General features: G+C 43.1%; 1 protein-coding gene across 1 annotated transcript; it reads left to right on the forward strand.

Moving 5' to 3' along the window:
* The first annotated feature begins 2,050 nt into the window (after positions 1–2,050).
* LOC127206868 (cytochrome c, testis-specific) lies at positions 2,051–11,348 on the forward strand. The gene is made up of 3 exons (XM_051166160.1): positions 2,051–2,141; positions 8,641–8,865; positions 11,200–11,348. Exons 2-3 carry the CDS (start codon positions 8,697–8,699, stop codon positions 11,346–11,348), a joined length of 318 nt encoding a protein of 105 aa, XP_051022117.1. The 5' UTR covers positions 2,051–2,141; positions 8,641–8,696.
* The last annotated feature ends 9,083 nt before the right edge of the window (positions 11,349–20,431 follow it).

Consider the following 20,431-nt stretch of genomic DNA (forward strand, 5'->3'; position numbering starts at 1 on the left):
CTACAGTTATGTGTTGTAGCTGCTCTTTGGTGTTGTTTATCCCAAGATCTTGGGAATTTCTCTTTCTAAAATGAGAATAAGGTGCTGAGAATGTAGCTGCTTTTTTACAGTCTGATTAGCATGTGAAAGGCCTCAGGTTTAATCCCCAGCTCTGAACAAAAGAGAAGAGAGACCATGACAGATTCATCAAGGAGGTCATATTGGCACTTGCTTTTGAAATGCAAAGGAGAAATAATAAATATTATTGGTTTCCCAAAGTATCTCAAACTGTAAGTACAATAAAGCTTATTTGCCCAATGTATTAATCTTCAAACATATTAATAAGCTTTTTACACTATATGAAAACTCTTAAGGCTTTTATTACTGGTATTTATTCATGACCACGTGGCAATGTTTAGACTGTCTTACATGAATATGGTCCAGAGCCCTCCCTTTGCTTTATAGGTGAGCTGCTGGCTGAGGGGAGTGAATACAAGCCCTTAGTGTGGCCTGTGACACACACACACACACACACACACACATGAAATGGTAATCTCCTTCAGTTTTTAGGCCTTTCAGTTTGAATTATCCCTGGCCCTCATTGCCGCTGCCCCCCCCCCCCCCCCCCCCCCCCCCCCCCCCCCCCCCCCCGCCGCCCACACACATTAAGCCCCTTTGATTCAACTAATGGGCACTTTTTAAAAATGTGTAGACTGTAGGACAAAACTCACAGGTACTATTTATGGTGATTTCATCCATCACTTGGTGGCTGTGGCTATTCACATTAAAATGCATTTGCTTATACTTCAGAATGACTGACATAGCTACAAATAGAGTTCCTCAGTCTAATTAGACACATTCCCAGTGGTCAGAAGCTGTCTATACTTCCTAACAATGCCACATGGAATATTCCTACAATAGCACAGCAGTCCATTGGACAACGCTGCTCTAGAGAATAAAAATATTGCAGCAATCCTTGCATTCACACAGTCTACACATACTAATGCACACACTTTTCACTATTGCATTCCCATGAGCTTTGATTATTCAACAATTTAGAAACTTAGTTTGGTATTCCCTCGCCCCTCGTCCCCCAGAGACAGGGTTTCTCTGTGTAGTCTTGACTGTCCTGGAACTCACTCTGTAGACCAGGTTGGCCTCGGATGCAGAGATCCGCCTGCGTCTGTCTCCCAAGTGCTGACATTAAAGGCCGCCCTGTGTCACCACTTCTGGCTCTATTTTGATATTTTTATGTCTCTACCCCAGACACATCACTCATAGCTCATTGAGTGATATGATTATGTGGCCACAAATAAGGCAGTCTCCTTATTTTTTCTAAACATAATGCTGAATTTCTTCCTTTAATCCCGTGTCTTTCATCTCAACCCTTCCTTCTCGGTCACCTTCCTTTATTTTTCCAGGAACTTTTGCTCTATTTCAATTTCTTCTCTAGACCACTCTTGGCCGTTAGCATCTTGCAACTGTCTGTCAGTTCATGTATTATTCTATTTTCATGTAGTTTATTGGCGATACTTTCCTTAACGCTTTTGAGACAAGGTCTCACTTTGTAGTAAGGCTGACCTAGAACTCATGGTGATCCTCCTGCCTTAGTCTCCTGAGGGTAAGAGTACAGGAGTGTATCACTACATTGAGTTTATTTCGTAATAATTTAAGTTTGTTGTACTTTTAACTGCTTGCCACAGCCAGACTGTAACTCATGACCAGTTGGGAATGTAGGGCTCAGTATTAGCACTTTTAGCGTAATTGACACACCACTTTGCTTAGAGTGAACATTTCATTAATAGGACTTGACTGTAGCGACCAACTGTTCTTGGGCCATTCGTGAAACAAAGTTGCTGCTCCACACAAGACTTTATACATACTGTTAAATATATGTAGACAGTTTAGGTCTTTGCTTAGGTAAAGGGTAAACGAACAAACAGGCCCGGGACGGTTAGGCTGGAGGGACATCCAGCCTCTGCGAGAGTTGGGAATCTCGCGGGATCTTACAGCCAATCAGCAGCGAGGATGGAGCCCACCATCAACTGGTGCTCGATCCAGCCGGTAGGACTTGCCCTTGGCCGCAGGGGTGGCACCTTGAATCTTGGCTTCACTGCATCAGGGGACCAACGGTGGCACAGGGCACCGCTGCTGTGATTGTGGTAGGTGCTCGTTGGCTGGGAGACAGCGGGCTGGCAGATTTGTCCTGTGAGCCCTGATTGTGGGTGGATGTAACGAAGGCCTAGTTAGTTGTACCCAGAGAGAAGCGTTCAACGGTCCCCAGCCCAGGGGCCGACGCTTCTATGAACAACAAAAGAATATATTCTTGCTAGGACCCTCGGTAGTGTCTCCGCCTACCTGGGCGTCGACTATAGCTTGGTAAAGATTTCCACTGATGTTGGCCACTGATGTTGATACGGAGGGCTGGGCATTTGGGAAGATAGCTTCTTGTTCCAGGTCACGGTTTCAAATATCGCAACTGCCCAGGGGGTGGGAATATAGACGCCGCTGAAGGATTCGTCAGTCACATTATCTCAAGCACATGGGAGAAGTGCTTTCTCTTCCCCCCAACTGTCTAGTACTTATCCTTAAAATATTGTTGTGAGCTTCCTCTTCCTCATTCATCATTTTACTTATTTGGACTTCATAAAAATTTAGACGCTTTATTGGTGCCTTGGACTGTCCTCACCTTACCTATGTGTTCATGAAAAGTTAGGCGGTCCATAGTATATAGCAGTATTAAAAACTATATCCGGGCTGAAAAGTAGCAGAGGGCTTGTCTAGTGTGTGTGATGCCCTTGGTTTGATCCCTGGCCCTGCTAAAATGCAAAACAAGATGCTATTTTGCCAAAATTTAAAACATTGTATATTTTTATTATTTAAAACTTTCTGAATTTAAATATACTTTAATCATATTTTCAGCCTTCTCCAAGTCCTTCCAGATCCTTTCCCTTCCCTACCCACCCGACTTTAAGTTCTTTCCCAAAAAACCAATACAACAACAAAATCCCCTGAACCAAGAATACAAAATAAAATACCCCAAAATAACAAAACAAAAGCAGCAGCAGCTGCAGCAGCAACAGCAAAACCCCACAGCAAACTGCAACCAAATAATAGCACACACACAGACACACAAAGTTGTGGAGTGTAGTATATATTGGCCTGTTGATATCACCCAGTCTTCTTGACGTACAAAACAGTTAAAGCATATGTGATGTGTTAGTTGCCGTATTCAACAAAGTGCCCTAAGGGAGTCACACTTGGAGGATTAGAGATTTCATGCTTCCCATCCCTTTATTTTTCTCCTTTACTCATCACTTGTGACCTGAAATAGGTCAATTTCCATGTGTCTTGTCTGCTCATATGTAAGAATAAACGAGTCAGTACCTCTCAGAGCTGCCCTGAAGGGTCAGTGTGCTAATGCTACACAAACGGCTTAGAGCTCAGGCATACAAATGTCTCCTACTCTTGCTGTTCACTAGTATCGAGATTATTGCAGAATAATTCTTTTTTTTTAGGATTTATTTATTTTATTTATTGCATATGAGTGCTTTATCTGCAGAAGAGGGTATCAGATCACATTAGAGATGGTTGTGAGCCACCATGTGGTTGCTGGGAATTGAACTCAGGACCTCTGGAAGAGCAGGCGGCGCTCTTAACCACTGAGCCATCCCTCCAGCCCAGAATAGTCATTCTCGTAGTAACACATCACCCTTTGCCTAGTTCTTCTTACATACTAAGAACTGGTAAAAGCCACCTGTGGCCATGTGGGCCTTCTATAACCTCCACACCTGGAAGGCAGGAGGACTGGGGGTTTGAAGGCAGCCAGCAGGAGCTACATTGTGAATCCAAGGCCACATGAACTGGACTGTCTCAAGGGCTCATATCCAAAACATGTAAAGAACTCAAGAAATTAAATACCACCAAACTAAATAATCCAATTAGAAAATGGGGTACAGAGCTAAACAGAGAATTCCCAATAGAGGAATATCAAATGGCTGAGAAGCACTTAAAGAAATGCTCAACGTCCCTAGTCATCAGGGAAATGCAAATCAAAATGACTCAGATTCCAACCTACACCCGTCAGAATGGCTAAGATCAAACACTCAAGTGACAGCACATGCTTTCGAGGATGTGGAGAAAGGGGAACACCCCTCCATTGCTGGTATGAGTGCAAATTTCTACATTTTGGAAATCAATCTGGTGCTTTCTCAGAAAATTTGGGAATAGTACTACCTCAAGACCCAGTTATACCAGTCATGGGCATATACCCGAAAGATGCTCCACCATACAACAAGGGCGTTTGCCCAACTATGTTCATAGCAGCTTTATTCGTAATTGCCAGACTCTGGAAACAACCTAGGTGTCCCTCAACCGAAAAATGGATAAAGAAACTGTGGTACATTTACACAATGGAATACTACTCAGCCATTAAAAACAAGGAAATCTTGAAATTTGCAGGCAAATGGATGGAACTAGAAATGATCATCCTGAGTGAGGTAACCCAGACCCAGAAAGACATGTATGGAATATACTCACTTATAAGTGGATATTAGCTCAACATAGATGTCCTCTGAGAGGCTCCCCCCAGCTGGAGATGAGCACAGATGCTGGGACTCTGGGCAGAGCACTGAGAGTTGTAGGGAAGAGTGGGGGGATGGAAGGACCTGGATAGGTCAGGAGTTCTACAAGGAGACCATCAAGGTCCTTGGATCTGGACCCAGGGGGACCTTCACACACTGATGCACCAACTAAGGACAGTGCATACAGAGAACCTAGACTCCTTGTTCAGATGTAGCCAATGGACAGCTCATTCTCCATGTTGTGTGTGTGTGTGTGTGTGGGAGGTCTGCCTCTGACATGCTTTGGTGCCAGAGATTTGATCGCTTTCCAATGGCAGGGCGGCCTTTCGGGCACACAGAGGAAAGGGATGCATACTATCTTGAGGAGACCTGATAGGCTGTGGTCAGATGGTGGGGGACGAGCATCCCTCCCCATCAAGAGTTCTAGGGGAGGGGAATAGGACAGAAGAGGAAGGGAGGGTGGGAATGGGAAGATAGGAGTGAGGGGTAACTATATGGATGTAATGTGAATAAATTATAATAAACAAAAAAATTTGAAAAGACCCTGTCTTTTTTTTTTTTGGTTTTTTGAGACAGAGCTTCTCTGTGTAGGCTTGACTGTCCTGGACTTGCTTTGTAGACCAGGCTGGCCTTGAACTCACAGCGATCCGCCTGCCTCTGCCTCCTGAGTGTTGAGACTAAAAGCGTACGCCACCACGCCCGGCTTGAAACGACCCTGTCTTAAACAAACAAAAGAACAATAAATAAATATGTTGTAGGATATTCAATCCCAATTTAATCTCTGAGATTGTGAAGTGTAAAAACTTGTCTTTTGTTTAGTGTCGTTGATCCCTACCACACACCTTTAATCCAAGAGCTATCTGTACCCATGATTTAATGAAGTTAACCCTAGGTCAAGAGGCGGAGCAAGGAGTTGAGGGGTATTTAAGACAGCATGCAGAAGTGGAAGGGCTCTTTAGCTGTTCGCTTTTTGACTCTTAGTTCTGAGCTCTCCAGCTCTTGAGGTCTTCAGCTCCTTGGCCTTTAGTTTTTCGGGCTTTGAGCTAGCAAGCCTTTGCCTTGGGTTTTTTGACCTTATCTTCCTGGTCAGTCAGCTGAGCCTTTTGGCCTTTTCCATTGGGACCTGAACTGAGTAGGAAGGTCAGCTGGGTGCTTTCTCTGCCTCTCTGAGCTAGCAGGTTTTTCACTACAGCACCTGGCTCCTGAGTCTTTACTCGGAAAACAGAACGGTGTGGGAGTTTCAATTAAAACAACATACATAAATACTGGGAGAGGATCAAATTGTTTCATGACAAGTCAGTCTTTTTCCTGTCGTTGCTGAATCTGTTGGTTTTATTTGCCTGGAGCTGAGCCCTCAGTATCTGCTCCAACAATAATCTTGTACAATTAAAGACAGTGACAGTAAAGTTGTGACTAACACTGGTGGTTTGAACACAGAACATAGATTTTGTGGTGAGTGACTTTGATGTAAAAATCTATAGCTTATAAGTAAAGTTTTATAAGTTACTAGTAACATTTAATTGGCACAAAATCAAATGGCCTTGTATACACAGGAGTAAAGATTCTCTCTTTAGTACTTAGATGGTGTTTTGCTCTGATATGATACAGACTTTACAGTTATATATATTTTACAAATTTCCATAATTTTTGTGGATGAATTTATCTGCTTTATGGTTTTAAGCAAAGACCCACTGAATTTTGAAAATATTTGGATAACTAACAGAGCATATACATGTAGGAATTAAATGCAACGTTTTGAATACTCTTTGGAATTCTGTCACTCTCTCTTCCAAAAAGTAAATTTTTTATTTTGATTTTTATCAGACCTTACCAGTGAATACTAAATCACTTGTTTTTAAGTGCTGCACACTAAAGCCTGCCGTCTTCTTTAATGTGGATTAATAATACTTATTGGCTCCTGATGAGATTTTTTTTTAAAAAATAGGAAGCTGCTGGTTTCGCCTTTGTGTAATAACTTTCATTATTCAATACTGTATATTTCAACTTTGTGAGCTTAATTAATACAAATAGTTTTTGTTTCTTAGGATTGTGTAAATAAGTATATTCTTGGGACTATACTGTCAAAGAATTTCATAATTTTTTTTTTTTTTTTGGTTTTTCGAGACAGGGTTTCTCTGTGTAGCCTTGGCCATCCTGGACTCACTTTGTAGACCAGGCTGGCCTCGAACTCACAGCAATCCGCCTGCCTCTTCCTCCCGAGTGCTGGGATTAAAGGCGTGCGCCACCACGCCTGGCTTAAGAATTTCATAATTTTAGTACTAGTAATTTGCTATGTTTAAATCTGTCTTAATCACAGACTTTCCTCTACTCATTCTTCACAGAACACAGTGTAGGGAAACATAGCCCAGGTGGGCGAGACATTATCATGTCAGATGTTAGTGTGCTCTCTACGTGTGTGTGTGCCTGCATAAATATGTGTGCATGTATGTGTGTGTGCCTGCATAAATATGTGTGCGTGTGTGTGTGTGCCTGCATAAATATGTGTGCATGTGTGTGTGCCTGCATAAATATGTGTGCGTGTGTGTGTGCCTGCATAAATATGTGTGCATGTATGTGTGTGTGTGCCTGCATAAATATGTGTGCGTGTGTGTGTGTGCCTGCATAAATATGTGTGCATGTATGTGTGTGTGTGCCTGCATAAATATGTGTGCGTGTGTGTGTGCCTGCATAAATATGTGTATGTGTGTGTGTGCCTGCATAAATATGTGTGCGTGTGTGTGTGCCTGCATAAATATGTGTGCGTGTGTGTGTGCCTGCATAAATATGTGTGCGTGTGTGTGTGCCTGCATAAATATGTGTGCATGTATGTGTGTGTGTGCCTGCATAAATATGTGTATGTGTGTGTGTGGTGGCAGGGGGAGTTTTTGCATGCATATATATGGTTGAGCATGTGTGTGCTGGAATACATGGATGCCAGAGGAAGATGTTGGGATGTCTTCCTATGTTATTTCTCCATCTTACCTAGAGACAAGATCTCTCATCTGAGCCCAGAGCCCTGTCTGCTGGGTTGCCAGAGCTCTCACGACCCGTCTGTCTCCATTCTCACAGCAGTGGGGTTAAAGTCATGCTCCACCATGCTGGGCTTTCACATGGGTGCTGGGGACTCAGCTCACTTTATCTGCTGAGTCATCTTCCCAGCCCTCAATGTCCAGTTTATGATGTTGAAATTATGCTTTTCATGTCATTTAGGATACAGGAAGTCTTTGTCTGGTTACCCATCTCACTTTTTGGTAGTCGCCGAAGTACCTTGTTCAGAATCTCACTTCCCCCACTTAATACCATAGATTTATGCTATATTAATATCATATAATAATTATGTGTGAGTGTGGCCTGAGCTCAGGAATGTTATTTTTTTTATTACTTTCAAGTAATTTTTGGCCTAATCTGGCAGACTGGTTTACAGATAAGACTGAAAAGTAAGTATGAGACCCTTTCACATGTATCTGAAAGGGGCCCCACTTTGTTCTGTATGATTTTAATCTCCTGTGCCTGTCTGCTGTGATGAGTGTGTAAGGTACATGGTGTTATGATTTTAATCTCCTGTGCCTGTCTGCTGTGACGAGTGTGTAAGGTACATGCTGTTTACCTCTCATGGCTGGTCTATTCTTTTAAGTAAAGGGACCGCCATGTTTCAATTTTTGCATATGTATTTGAATTAATATAATTTTTTCCAAGGCTGAGGTAAAGCTAGGTTTATATCAATAGGCGTTTATGAAGAAGCTGTGACTAGAAATCTAAAATAAATTTGATTGGGTGGGTGTGGTAAAACACACTTCTAATCCAGGAAGCAGATGCAGGTGGATCATTGTGAGTTAGAGGCTAGCCTGCTCTACTTAGAGAGTTCCAGGCCAGCCAGGGCTACACAGCATGACCAAAACAACAGCAAAAGTCTGATGAATGAGATGGTTACATGTCTGTAAATCTGGATGCTGTAATGCACCTGTGTTTTTCAGCACTCAGACATGTATGTGCATTACATGTTATGTTTTTGCCTAATTTCATTAGCGTTCACTTCAACCGAAGTAACGGGAACCTTCCATCTCTTATTTCTTTCCAGGTTTAAAATCTGATATTTCCTTTGGTCTGTGGTTTAAGGTCTCACTGCAGAACAAAATGGGAGATGCTGAAGCAGGCAAGAAGATCTTTGTTCAGAAATGTGCTCAGTGCCACACAGTGGAAAAAGGTGGAAAACACAAGACAGGCCCAAATCTCTGGGGCCTTTTTGGCAGAAAGACGGGACAAGCACCTGGGTTTTCTTACACTGATGCGAACAAGAACAAAGGTAAAGGCTCGAAGCTGTGGATGTCGCTCAGAGATCTGGGTTCAGAAAAGAATGTGCAGGGCTTGGCGTTCTGCTGTCCGCCTAGAAACAGACTGTGGTGCTTCTGCTAATTGAAATGCTGAATTTTGTACCGGATCTGGATTTAGATAACTCGTTATCATTTCTATCAGAACAATCTTTCATTGCATAAGTTTTTGTTCATGTAGATTGTTTTATATGTTACTTTTATCTTGAAAAAGTATGAGTTGAATCTAAAAAGAGACTATTTTTAATGAACGTCTTTTACAAGAGATTTATTTATTTATTTATTAAGTACACAGTGTTCTGCCTGAAGGCCAGAAGAGGGCACCAGATCTCATTATAGATGATTGTGAGCCACCGTGTGGTTGCTGGAAATGGAACTCAGGACCTTTGGAAGAACAGTCCATGCTCTTAACCTCTGAGCCATCTCTCCAGCCCCCTAAAAAGAGAATATTTTAAGGGCACGATCACAGTATTGATTGTATTAGTAGTAGTGACTCTTGACAGGGTAAGGGACTATGTAGTTTGAAAGTATATTTTACAATTTGTCAGTTATTTGCTGGTAGAAGGGAGTTAAACAGTAACATGAGAAAGCATTTTAGAATTGTAATTAAAACAGCTAGAAAAGACGGTACTATTTTTGCAAATCAATTTGTTTCATGTATGTTTGTGTTTGTACGTGTGTGTGCACACACACATATATAAATATACTTAGATTAGCACATTGAATGTTCTTAGAGGACAACTCTATTTTGAGCTTTTCTTGGTGGCCTAATGTCATACAGACTAGAATATCAGATCACTAGTATTTGACAAGGGTCTCTGAGTATAGTCCAGACAGACTTTGAACTCACTTGTAGCCCCAGCTCAGCCTCAAGTTCACCGCGATCATCTTGCAAGTGCTGGGACTATAGGCATGTACTACACGCCACTATTCTACATTGCCTTTTATTTTTTTATTGGAGTGAAACTATTATGACATTTAGTTAGTTATTTTAGAGTATGTGTTTATTAATGTTTAGAATTCATGATATTGTAAATCATCACTTTTCCCTGGTTTCAAGACTCTCTCCCTCCCTCCCTACCTCCCACTCTCCCTCCCTCTCTCCCTCTGACTCTCCCTCCTGAGTGCTTGTGCCCCTGTGCCTGGCCTTCCTCTCTCTCTCTTTCTCCCTCCCTCCCTCTCTCCCTCCCTCCCTTCTTCCCTCCCTCTCCTTCTCCCTCCTGAGTGCTTGTGCCCCTGTGCCTGGCCTTCCTCTCTCTCTCTTTCTTCCTCCCTCCCTCTCTCCCTCCCTCCCTTCTTCCCTCCCTCTCCCTCTCCCTCCTGAGTGCTTGTGCCCCTGTGCCTGGCCTTCCTCTCTCTCTCTCTCTCTCTCTCTCTCTCTTCTCTCTCTTCCCTCTCTCTCCCTCCCTCCCTATGCCTCTCCCTTTGCCTCCTGAGTGCTTGTGTCCCTGGTGCCTGGCCTTCAGAGCACCTTTGTCTGTTAGGTGACATCTCCTCACTCCCTCCTAGCTCTGTTCCTTGATGACTGCTAAACATCTGTGTGCCTCTTTGGATTTGCACATTGGCTGTTTCATGTACAAGAAATCATGTAACATGCTACTGCATGTGTCTGTGTGCCTTCAGCTTGCAAAATGCTTTCAAGGCCCATCAAAATTGTAGCAAGTGTCAGTACTTCACTAAAATTCTGATGGTGGCTCCAGCTGCACAGTTCCAATCTGCCCTTGTGTGTGTGTGTGTGTGTGTGTTCACACATGCACATGTGCACAGGAACATACATGCCACAGTTTACACGTGGAGATGAGAGGACATCTGTGGGGACTTGGTTCTCTCCGTGTGTTTTGGGCTCTGGGAGTTGCACTCAGGTTGTTAGGCTTGCATGGTGCTTTTACCCACTGGGCCATCTCTCTGCTCAGTGGTGCAAGTTTCTTGACTTCAGGTAGCCTTCCCATGTTAGGGCAAGTTACTTTCTTATTTGGGCCATGATTTTACCCATTTTCATGGAATACATGATACTGAGATCTTCTCTAGAAGGGACACTGATTCTGGGAGCAGGAGCCACTTCATAGGCACAGCATGTCTATGTGTTCATAGCTGGGTGATCCTTAAGAGCACGCGACTATTGGATTTCTATAGAGAATCAAAGAAAAGTAATAGACCCTATTTCCGGAATTTTCTTAGGAGTCAGACTATATTATTAGCTAACCTGTCTTCCCGCAGAGTGAACCTTTTGTTCATATATGTGGTCACATCACACAATGAGACCTAAAAATGTAACTACAAAGATGTAATACTTATTTTTGACTTCATAGGTATTGTCTGGACAGAAGCAACTTTAATGGAATATTTGGAGAACCCAAAGAAATACATTCCGGGCACTAAAATGATCTTTGCTGGTATCAAAAAGAAGAGCGAGAGAGAAGATCTTATTAAGTATTTGAAACGGGCAACATCCTCATGAGATAGTATTAAAGCTTCTAAACATTAGTTGCCAATTTCCAATATTGTGTTTAATAAGAAGCATATCTGATTTTTCTTGGTCAGCCTGAAGCACTTTCAGCAGTTCAAATAAAGGTTGATCGTTTTGATTGTGTAGCGTCCACTCTTCAGCGATCCTGCGAGCGTCCACTTGCTTCGATCTATGCACTAGGGAGGTGGTAATCAGAGTGAAGGGAGGGAGGGAAGCAAACAGATCTCTTGCTCCTTAGCTGTCTCTGCATGCTCAAAATACTGTATTACCTTACGGCTACCGCTGAGGGTGGAGGCGGTGTCTGCGTGATTCTCGGTAATTTAAATGTAGATGTAGCCGACTGGTGTTTTTCACTAAGCTGTTTCTCTTAATGTAACGTTAGGGGTAGGGAAGCAGGGAAAATCTAGTCAAACCTCAGGAATGATTTGGGGGAAAAAAAAAGAGCAAATTACTAATCCTGGGTAGATGAAACAAAACTAGATAGGAGAATGTCCTGGCTTATTTGATAAGCATAACTTAGAGCTTAGAACTGCCTTTTGTATTTGTGTCTTCAAGATCTCACCATGATCCTGAATAATACGAACTCTCCTATGGTCTCTTTTGAAGGAAAAGGAGTCGGGCCGCCCTAAATTCAGAAAGGTGGAAGGAGCCTTATCTCAGAATACGTGAGAGTGAGGCATGATGGGGAGGCCCACCCAGGCCAGTGGAGGGCACAATCCTCTCTTTTTATTCCTGTATAACTTGTTCTCTTTATTTCTAATATTAGCATACCAAAAGATATACAATGAAGTGCAGAAATATTTTCTTAATGTTTCACTTACCCCGGTTACAAAAATCAGTCAAGTTGCTGTAAAAATTCATATATTTTTTCATATATACATAAATGAGATAATATAGCAATAAATATTTTCTTATAAAGTCATGGAATATAATATGAACTAGTTTAAATATTACATAATAAACAATTCAGGAGAAGTATGATTAAATTATCCTATATACCAATTATTCCTGTGCATTCATAGTACATATCCATATACCAAGTACCTACGGAGCTTTGGTGCATTTTCTGAAGATTTAATTCTTCATATTAAAAAATACTTAAAATTTCAATTGTCAACATACAAAAAAAAAAAAAAAAAAGAAAGAAATTAGAGTAAAAGATAGCAAATTGAATTATCTGTCTTCTTTAATGTTTCTAATGATCTTCTACCCACCATGATTATAAAACCACACAAAAATGTGTAATTTTGATTCAAGGATACCGTATGTTGACAATCGTCTCTGTAGTGAGGCTGCCTTGTACACTGCAGGGCTGTGATCCAAGTGATGGCGTCTTAGGGAGGAGGGCAGAAGAGTAGTTAGGGATCATGATGGGTAAGTGTAAGTCACCTGTTAACCTCCTTTACACTTGACACCATCACCCAGGGCCTTGGGAGTGAACTTTATCTTCTACAACGATACCTAGGGTTTAGTTTGGGTCAGAAGCGGATCTTCTACTTCTACACCTGAAAACTTTTCACCTTCATCATCAGCTGACTTATAGTATATATTGCTACTGTGAGGTGAAGATAGTTAAAAAGGGACAAATTCTGGAAAGTTCCATTAAATTTGACAAGTGTTCAGGCTTACTCTTGGTATTCCTGACAAGCTGGAGAGAATATACTTCTCTGGAATGCCAGTGTCAGTATTACATGAAAACATGTCTCTGGGGATCAAGATTGGCTTCAGGCAAGGACAAGCTTGTCACTTTTCCCCTAAGGGAATCTTCTGAGGAGGGCAGAGGGGTTACAGGTCTCTGAGAGTGTGCTCAGAGCAGAGCGAGGTTTGCAAACCACACCCATGTCCTAGTTTGCATGAGGCCCATCAGCTTTGTAAGATGGAACTTGAACTCAAATCTTGTTCATAACTAAGTCCAGATTGACATAGCCCTGCCTGAAAGATTTGCTGGTGTTGCTACAAGCCCATGCTGCAGGGAGGAGTAAGAGCTTCAGGCCTGGAGCTTAAATACTTTTGCCTTAGGAGGAGTAGGAGCAGCAGTGATGAGGACTAAGATGATAAAAGGCATTCAAGTAGAATGAATATAGTTACTGTTTAAGTAGGTTTATGCTTTAAAGTGGGTGGGGTAGTAAGACACTGAGTATTGCAGTAAACTTTAGTCAATAAACGGTTGTACCAGTTTGCATTCCCACAGCAATGAGGGAGTGTTCCTTTCTCCACATCCTTGCCAGCATGTGGTGTCACTTGAATTTTTGATTTTAGCCATTCTGATGGGTGTAATGTTAAGATGGAATCTCAGTGTTGTTTTGATTTGAACTTCTCTGATGACTAATGACGTTGAGCATTTCTTTTAAGTGTTTCTCAGCCATTTGATATTCCTCTGTTGAGAATTCTGTTTAGTTTTGAGCCCCGTTTCTTAATTGGGTTATTTGGTTTGGTGGTGCTTAATTTCTTGAGTTCTTTATATATTTTGGATATTAGACCTTTGTCAGATATAGACTTCTGGTGAAGATCTTTACAGTCTGTAGGCTGTCGCTTTGTTCTGTTGCCAGGTTCTCCTGCCTTACAGAAGCCTTCTCAAGCCTCCTGAGGTCCCATTTGTTAATGTGACCTTAAGGCCTGGGCTGTTGGTTGTGTGTTCTGTTCAGGAAGTTGTTCTCCTGTGCCAATGTGTTCCACGCCCTTCGCCCACTTTTTCCTCTAAGTGATTAATGTGTCTGGTCTTTATGTTGAGGTCTTTCATCCACTTGGAACTGAGTTTGTGTATGGTGACAAATATGGGTCTAATTGCATATTTTCTCTACATGTAGACATCCAGTTAGACCAGCACCATTTGTCTGAAGATGCTATCGTTTTTCCATTGCTGGTGGGAATGCAAACTGGTACAGCCACCTCTTAAAAATCTATCTGGCACTTTCTCAGAAAACTAGGAATAGGGCTTCATCAAGACCCAGCTATTCCACTCCTTGGAATATACCCAGAAGATGCTCCACCCACAACAGGGACATATGCTCAACCATGTTGATAGCGGCCTTATTCTTAATAGCCAGAACATGGAAACAGCCTAAGTGTCCCTCAGTAAGAATGGATAAAGAAACTGTGGTATATTTACACTATGGAATACTACTCAGCTGTTAAAAAACAAGGAATTCCTGAAATTTGTGGACAAATGGATTGAACTAGAAATGATCATAATGAGTGAGTTCACCTAGAGGCAGAAAGAGTCAAATGGTATGTACTCACTTATATCTAGACATTAGTCCAAGGGGCATGTCCTATGAAAGTCTTCACTTACCAGGAAAGTGGGTCAGAGGGGAGGACATCCTAATGGGACTTTAGGTGAGAGAAGCATGGGAGAATGGGTAAATAGAAGGATCCAGAGGGTCCTAGAAACCTACATTATGACGGGCAGATCTGGGCCCAGGGGTCCTGCTCAAACTATGGCACCAGCTAAGGACAGTACGGGCAGTAAACTTTGAACCCCTACCCAGATCTAGCTGATGGATGGGACATTCTCCACCGTTGAGTGGAGAGTGAGGACTGACTTTCACACGAACTCTGGTACCCCATTTTTGACCATGTCCCCTTGATGGGGAGGCCTGGTGGCACTCAGAGGAAGAATAACAGACTGCCTAGAAGAGACTTGATACCCTATGAGCATATACAGGGGGAGGAGGTCCCCCTCAGTCACAGTCATAGGGGAGGGGAGTAAGAGGAAAGCAGGAGGGAGGGAGGATTGGGAGGATACAAGGGATGGGATAACAATTGAGATGTAATATGAATAAATTAATAAAATATTTAAAGAAAAAGAGTCAATAAGTTCCTTTTTTTTTTTTGCTAGTAGCAATGTTTTCTCCATTAAAAAAGTTGGAGAAAATGTTACAGATGAGCATGGTAATTAACGCTGTGTATTTTTTCCCTTTTTTCTTATTAATTTATTCAAATTACATCTCAGTTGTTAAGCCCATCCTTTGTATCCTCCCATTCCTCCCTCCCTCCGCTTCCCCCCCATTCCCCTCCCCTATGTCTGTGACTGAGGGGGACCTCCTCCCCCTGTATATTAAAGCTGTGTATTGCGATAGACTTTCTTATTGGAATTGCTTTGAGAGGCTTACATTTATTTGAGGATGGCTTTCTATGAAATTGCTTCTGGCCATGCCGATGGCTTTATTCTGTGCCAGTTTAGCTAGGCTACAGTTGAGTTTCCCAGAATTCTTCGCATGGTTCCCAGTCAGGCTGGTGACAAGAGTGATTTGCTTGAGATTGGGAGGCAGAAGGGCTGGGGAAAGCTCTGTATTTGGAGGCTCAGTTCAGAGCCCTGGCTATGACTTGTGCTTCCCACACACCCGTTAGCTCTCCGTGTGGTGGACAGCAGGCCCTCCGAGTCCTGCAGGCCTTTTTCCTCCTTCTCCCATGAGTTGTAGCGCAGGTGTGTACGTTGCTGTGATGGAGGACCTGGCCTATTCAGGTCTCCCACAGCAGCTGTGAATGACCCACAGCCGTGGTGAATGCATGACTTGATAGTGGAATGTCAACTGTCCTCTCGGGCTTGTCTTTGCTCCCTTTGTGCTTTTTCTTCCTAACCAATGGCCCCGGGGACTGACCCCGTAATGACTTTAAGCCCATCTCTAGATACACAGCCAGTAAGAAATACTCCAATCTGACTGAACCCCAGGCAGGCTGCTCTAAGCCTCCTTCTTGACTAGGCCTGAGGTCTTGGCCTCTCCTTCGCTATTTAGACCTGTTTTTAGTGTGACTCCTACTAATCAGTTTAGCAGATGCCCATGCTTGGTATATGATAACTTGATCTGCCTTCAGCACGACTCCTGTCAAATTTATTTACCCAGAATTCCCTTTGCCTCTGGCCTTTCCTCTCCTTACTGATTTTCTACTCACTGAGCTTTCACCCCTGGATTGTTCTTCGGTATCCAGTGTTGAGATGAATTTTTCTCCAGCACCAAAATTTCCTATTGCAGTAGCCTCTTAAATAAGCATAATTTTGTTTTATTTCAATGTCTTTAATAGTGTCAGAATAACTTTTTTCCTTATACCAATAGCCTTCTTTAGTCTTCATCAACTCCTCCCTTGTAGCCCCAGTGACTTTGTTGAGATCCTTTATCCATTTGCATTTAGGCCTTTCCTCTGAGCTTCTACCTAAATTTCATGTGGATTCATCTCTATAATGAATCTCTGGTTCATAGCACTCACATGGCCTTGCTTCCTAGACAAAAGCACCATGGAAACAGGCACCGGAGCTGTACAATAATTTGTGAGCAACAGGAACCTCAGGGTTATATATGGAATGTCCTTCCACCTGAATTAACAGTGCCTTGGTAGTTCAAGAAGAGAAAATAAATTTACCAGTATCTAAAATTGTCAAGTTATGTTAATGTCCCCTAACATAGTTAAATATTCAAGGGAAGAACACTTATGGTACTAGAAAACATTTATGATGATGAAAGTTGAAAAGTAAGTACTTTCATTTATGACACCACTTCCAAGAAACAGAAGAAATGTGAGCATGAAAGTTTATGTTGATGTCATATCAACAAAGAAATATTTAGAAGAACCCGAGAAGTCAGATGAGCTAATAAAACTACTACCTTTCACACCATCCATTTTCATATCCAATCTTAACAGAACTCTAAAAAAATAATGTGCATGTTTATGTAAAGTCAGAATGTGGAATCTTTTCACTTGACAGTCTGTGTGTCAGAGAGAGAGAGAGAGAGAGAGAGAGAGAGAGAGAGCGCAGAAAGAAATCTGTAGGAAATAGTAGAGCATTGTCAGATCTTTCCTCAGATTTATCCCTCTGGGTGACTTACTTCCATATGTAATGCTTGAGTTTATGTGGGAAGCAATGCAACATTTGTTTTCCAAGAAGAGTAATTGTTTAATCGAGCCCTGTGTACTACAGGATCACTGTGTCTCATACACCACACACACTGTGTCTAATACACCACACACACTGTGTCTAATACACCACACACACACCGTGGTCTAATACACCACCACACACCGTGTCTAATACACCACACACACTGTGTCTAATACGCCACAACACTGTGTCAATACGCCACACACACCGTTGTCTAATACACCACACACACTGTGTCTAATACACCACACACACCGTGTCTAATACACCACACACACCGTGTCTAATACACCACACACACCGGTCTAATACACCACAGCACACCGTGTCCTATAATACGACGCACACACACTGTGTCTAATACGCCAACACACACCGTGTCTAATACGCCACACACACTGTGTCTAATAGCCACACACACCGTTCTAATACGCCACACAAACCGTGTCTAATACGCCACACACACCGTGTCTAATACGCCACACACACCGTGTCTAATACGCCACACACACCGTGTCTAATACGCCACACACACCGTGTCTAATACGCCACACACACCGTGTCTAATACGCCACACACCGTGTCTAATACGCCACACACACCGTGTCTAATACGCCACACACACCGTGTCTAATACGCCACACACACCGTGTCTAATACGCCACACACACCGTGTCTAATACGCACACACACCGTGTCTAATACGCCACACACACCGTGTCTAATACGCCACACACAACCGTGTCTAATAACGCCACACACACCGTGTCTAATACGCCACACACACCGTGTCTAATACGCCACACACACCGTGTCTAATACGCCCACACACACCGTTGTCTAATACGCCACACACACCGTGTCTAATACGCCACACACACCGTGTCTATATACGCCACACACAACCGTTGTCTAATACGCCACACACACCGTGTCTAATAGGCACACACCCCGTGTTATACCACACACCGTGTCTAATACTCCACACACACCGTGTCTAATACGCCACACACACCGTGTCTAATACGCCACACACACCGTGTCTAATACGCCACACACACCGTGTCTAATACGCCACACACACCGTGTCTAATACGCCACACACACCGTGTCTAATACGCCACACACACCGTGTCTAATACGCCACACACCGTGTCTAATACGCCACACACACGTGTCTAATACGCACACCACCGTGTCTAATACGCCACACACCGTGTCTAATACGCCACACACACTGTCTAATACGCCACACACCGTGTCTAATACGCCACACACACCGTGTCTAATACGCCACACACACCGTGTCTAATACGCACACACACCGTGTCTAATACGCCACACACACGTGTCTAATACGCCACACACACGTGTCTAATACGCCACCACACGTGTCTAATACGCCACACACACTGTGTCTATACGCCACACACACTGTGTCTCATACGCCACACACACTGTGTCTAATACGCCACACACACTGTGTCTAATACACCACACACACTGTGTCTAATACACCACACACTGTGTCTAATACGCCACACACACTGTGTCTAATACACCACACACACTGTGTCTAATACGCCACACACACTGTGTCTAATACGCCACACACACTGTGTCTAATACGCCACACACCGTGTCTAATACACCACACACACCGTGTCTAATACGCCACCACACTGTGTCTAATACACCACACACACTGTGTCTCATACACCACACACACTGTGTCTCATACGCCACACACACTGTGTCTCATACACCACACACACTGTGTCTCATACACCACACACACTGTGTCTAATACACACACACACTGTGTCAATACACCACACACTGTGTCTCATACACCACACACCTGTGTCTCATACACCACACACACTGTGTCTCATACACCACACACACTGTCTAATACGCCACACACACTGTGTCTAATACACACACACACTGTGTCTAATACCACCACACACTGTGTCTAATACGCCACACACCTGTGTCTCATCACCACACACACTGTGTCTAATACGCCACACACACTGTGTCTCATACACCACACACTGTGTCTAATACGCCACACACACTGTGTCTAATACGCCACACACTGTGTCTCATACACCACACACACTGTGTCTCATACACCACACACACTGTGTCTAATACACCACACACACTGTGTCTCATACACCAACACACTGTGTCTCATACCCACACACTGTGTCTAATACGCCACACACCTGTGTCCATACACCACACACACTGTGTCTCATACACCACACACTGTGTCTAATACACCACACACACTGTGTCTCATACACCACACACACTGTGTCTAATACGCCACACACACTGTGTCTAATACACCACACACACTGTGTCTAATACACCACACACACTGTGTCTAATACACCACACACACTGTGTCTAATACACCACACACACTGTGTCTAATACGCCACACACACTGTGTCTAATACACCACACACACCGTCTAATACACCACACACACTGTGTCTAATACACCACACACACTGTGTCTAATACACCACACACACTGTGTCTCATACACCACACACACTGTGTCTAATACGCCACACACACTGTGTCTAATACACCACACACACTGTGTCTCATACACCACACACACTGTGTCTCATACACCACACACACTGTGTCTAATACACCACACACACTGGTGTCTAATACGCCACACACACTGTGTTCATACACCACACACACTGTGTCTAATACGCACACACACTGTGTCTAATACACCACACACACTGTGTCTAATACACCACACCACCGTGTCTAATACACCACACACTGTGTCTAATCGCCACACACACTGTGTCTAATACACCACACACCGTGTCTAATACACCACACACACTGGTGTCTAATACACCACACACTGGTCTAATACAACACACACTGTGTCTAATACACCACACACACTGTGTCTAATACACCACACACACCGTGTCTAATACACACACACCACTGTGTCTAATACGCCACACCACTGTGTCTAATACACCACACACACTGTGTCTAATACGCCACACACACTGTGTCTCATACACCACACACACTGTGTCTAATACAACCCACACACACTGTGTCTAATAAACACCACACACCGTGTCTAATACACCACACACACTGTGTCTAATACGCCACACACACTGTGTCTAAT

Source organism: Acomys russatus, chromosome 24, assembly GCF_903995435.1.
Source record: "Acomys russatus chromosome 24, mAcoRus1.1, whole genome shotgun sequence".
NCBI lineage: Eukaryota > Metazoa > Chordata > Mammalia > Rodentia > Muridae > Acomys > Acomys russatus.

What these genes read in the sequence shown, in the direction of transcription:
- LOC127206868 (XM_051166160.1), top strand. Translation starts at nt 8,697, where the DNA reads ATGGGAGATGCTGAAGCAGGCAAGAAGATCTTTGTTCAGAAATGTGCT. An exon ending in TGATGCGAACAAGAACAAAG is followed by an intron (nt 8,866 to 11,199) that starts GTAAAGGCTCGA and finishes TTGACTTCATAG; the next exon opens with GTATTGTCTGGACAGAAGCA.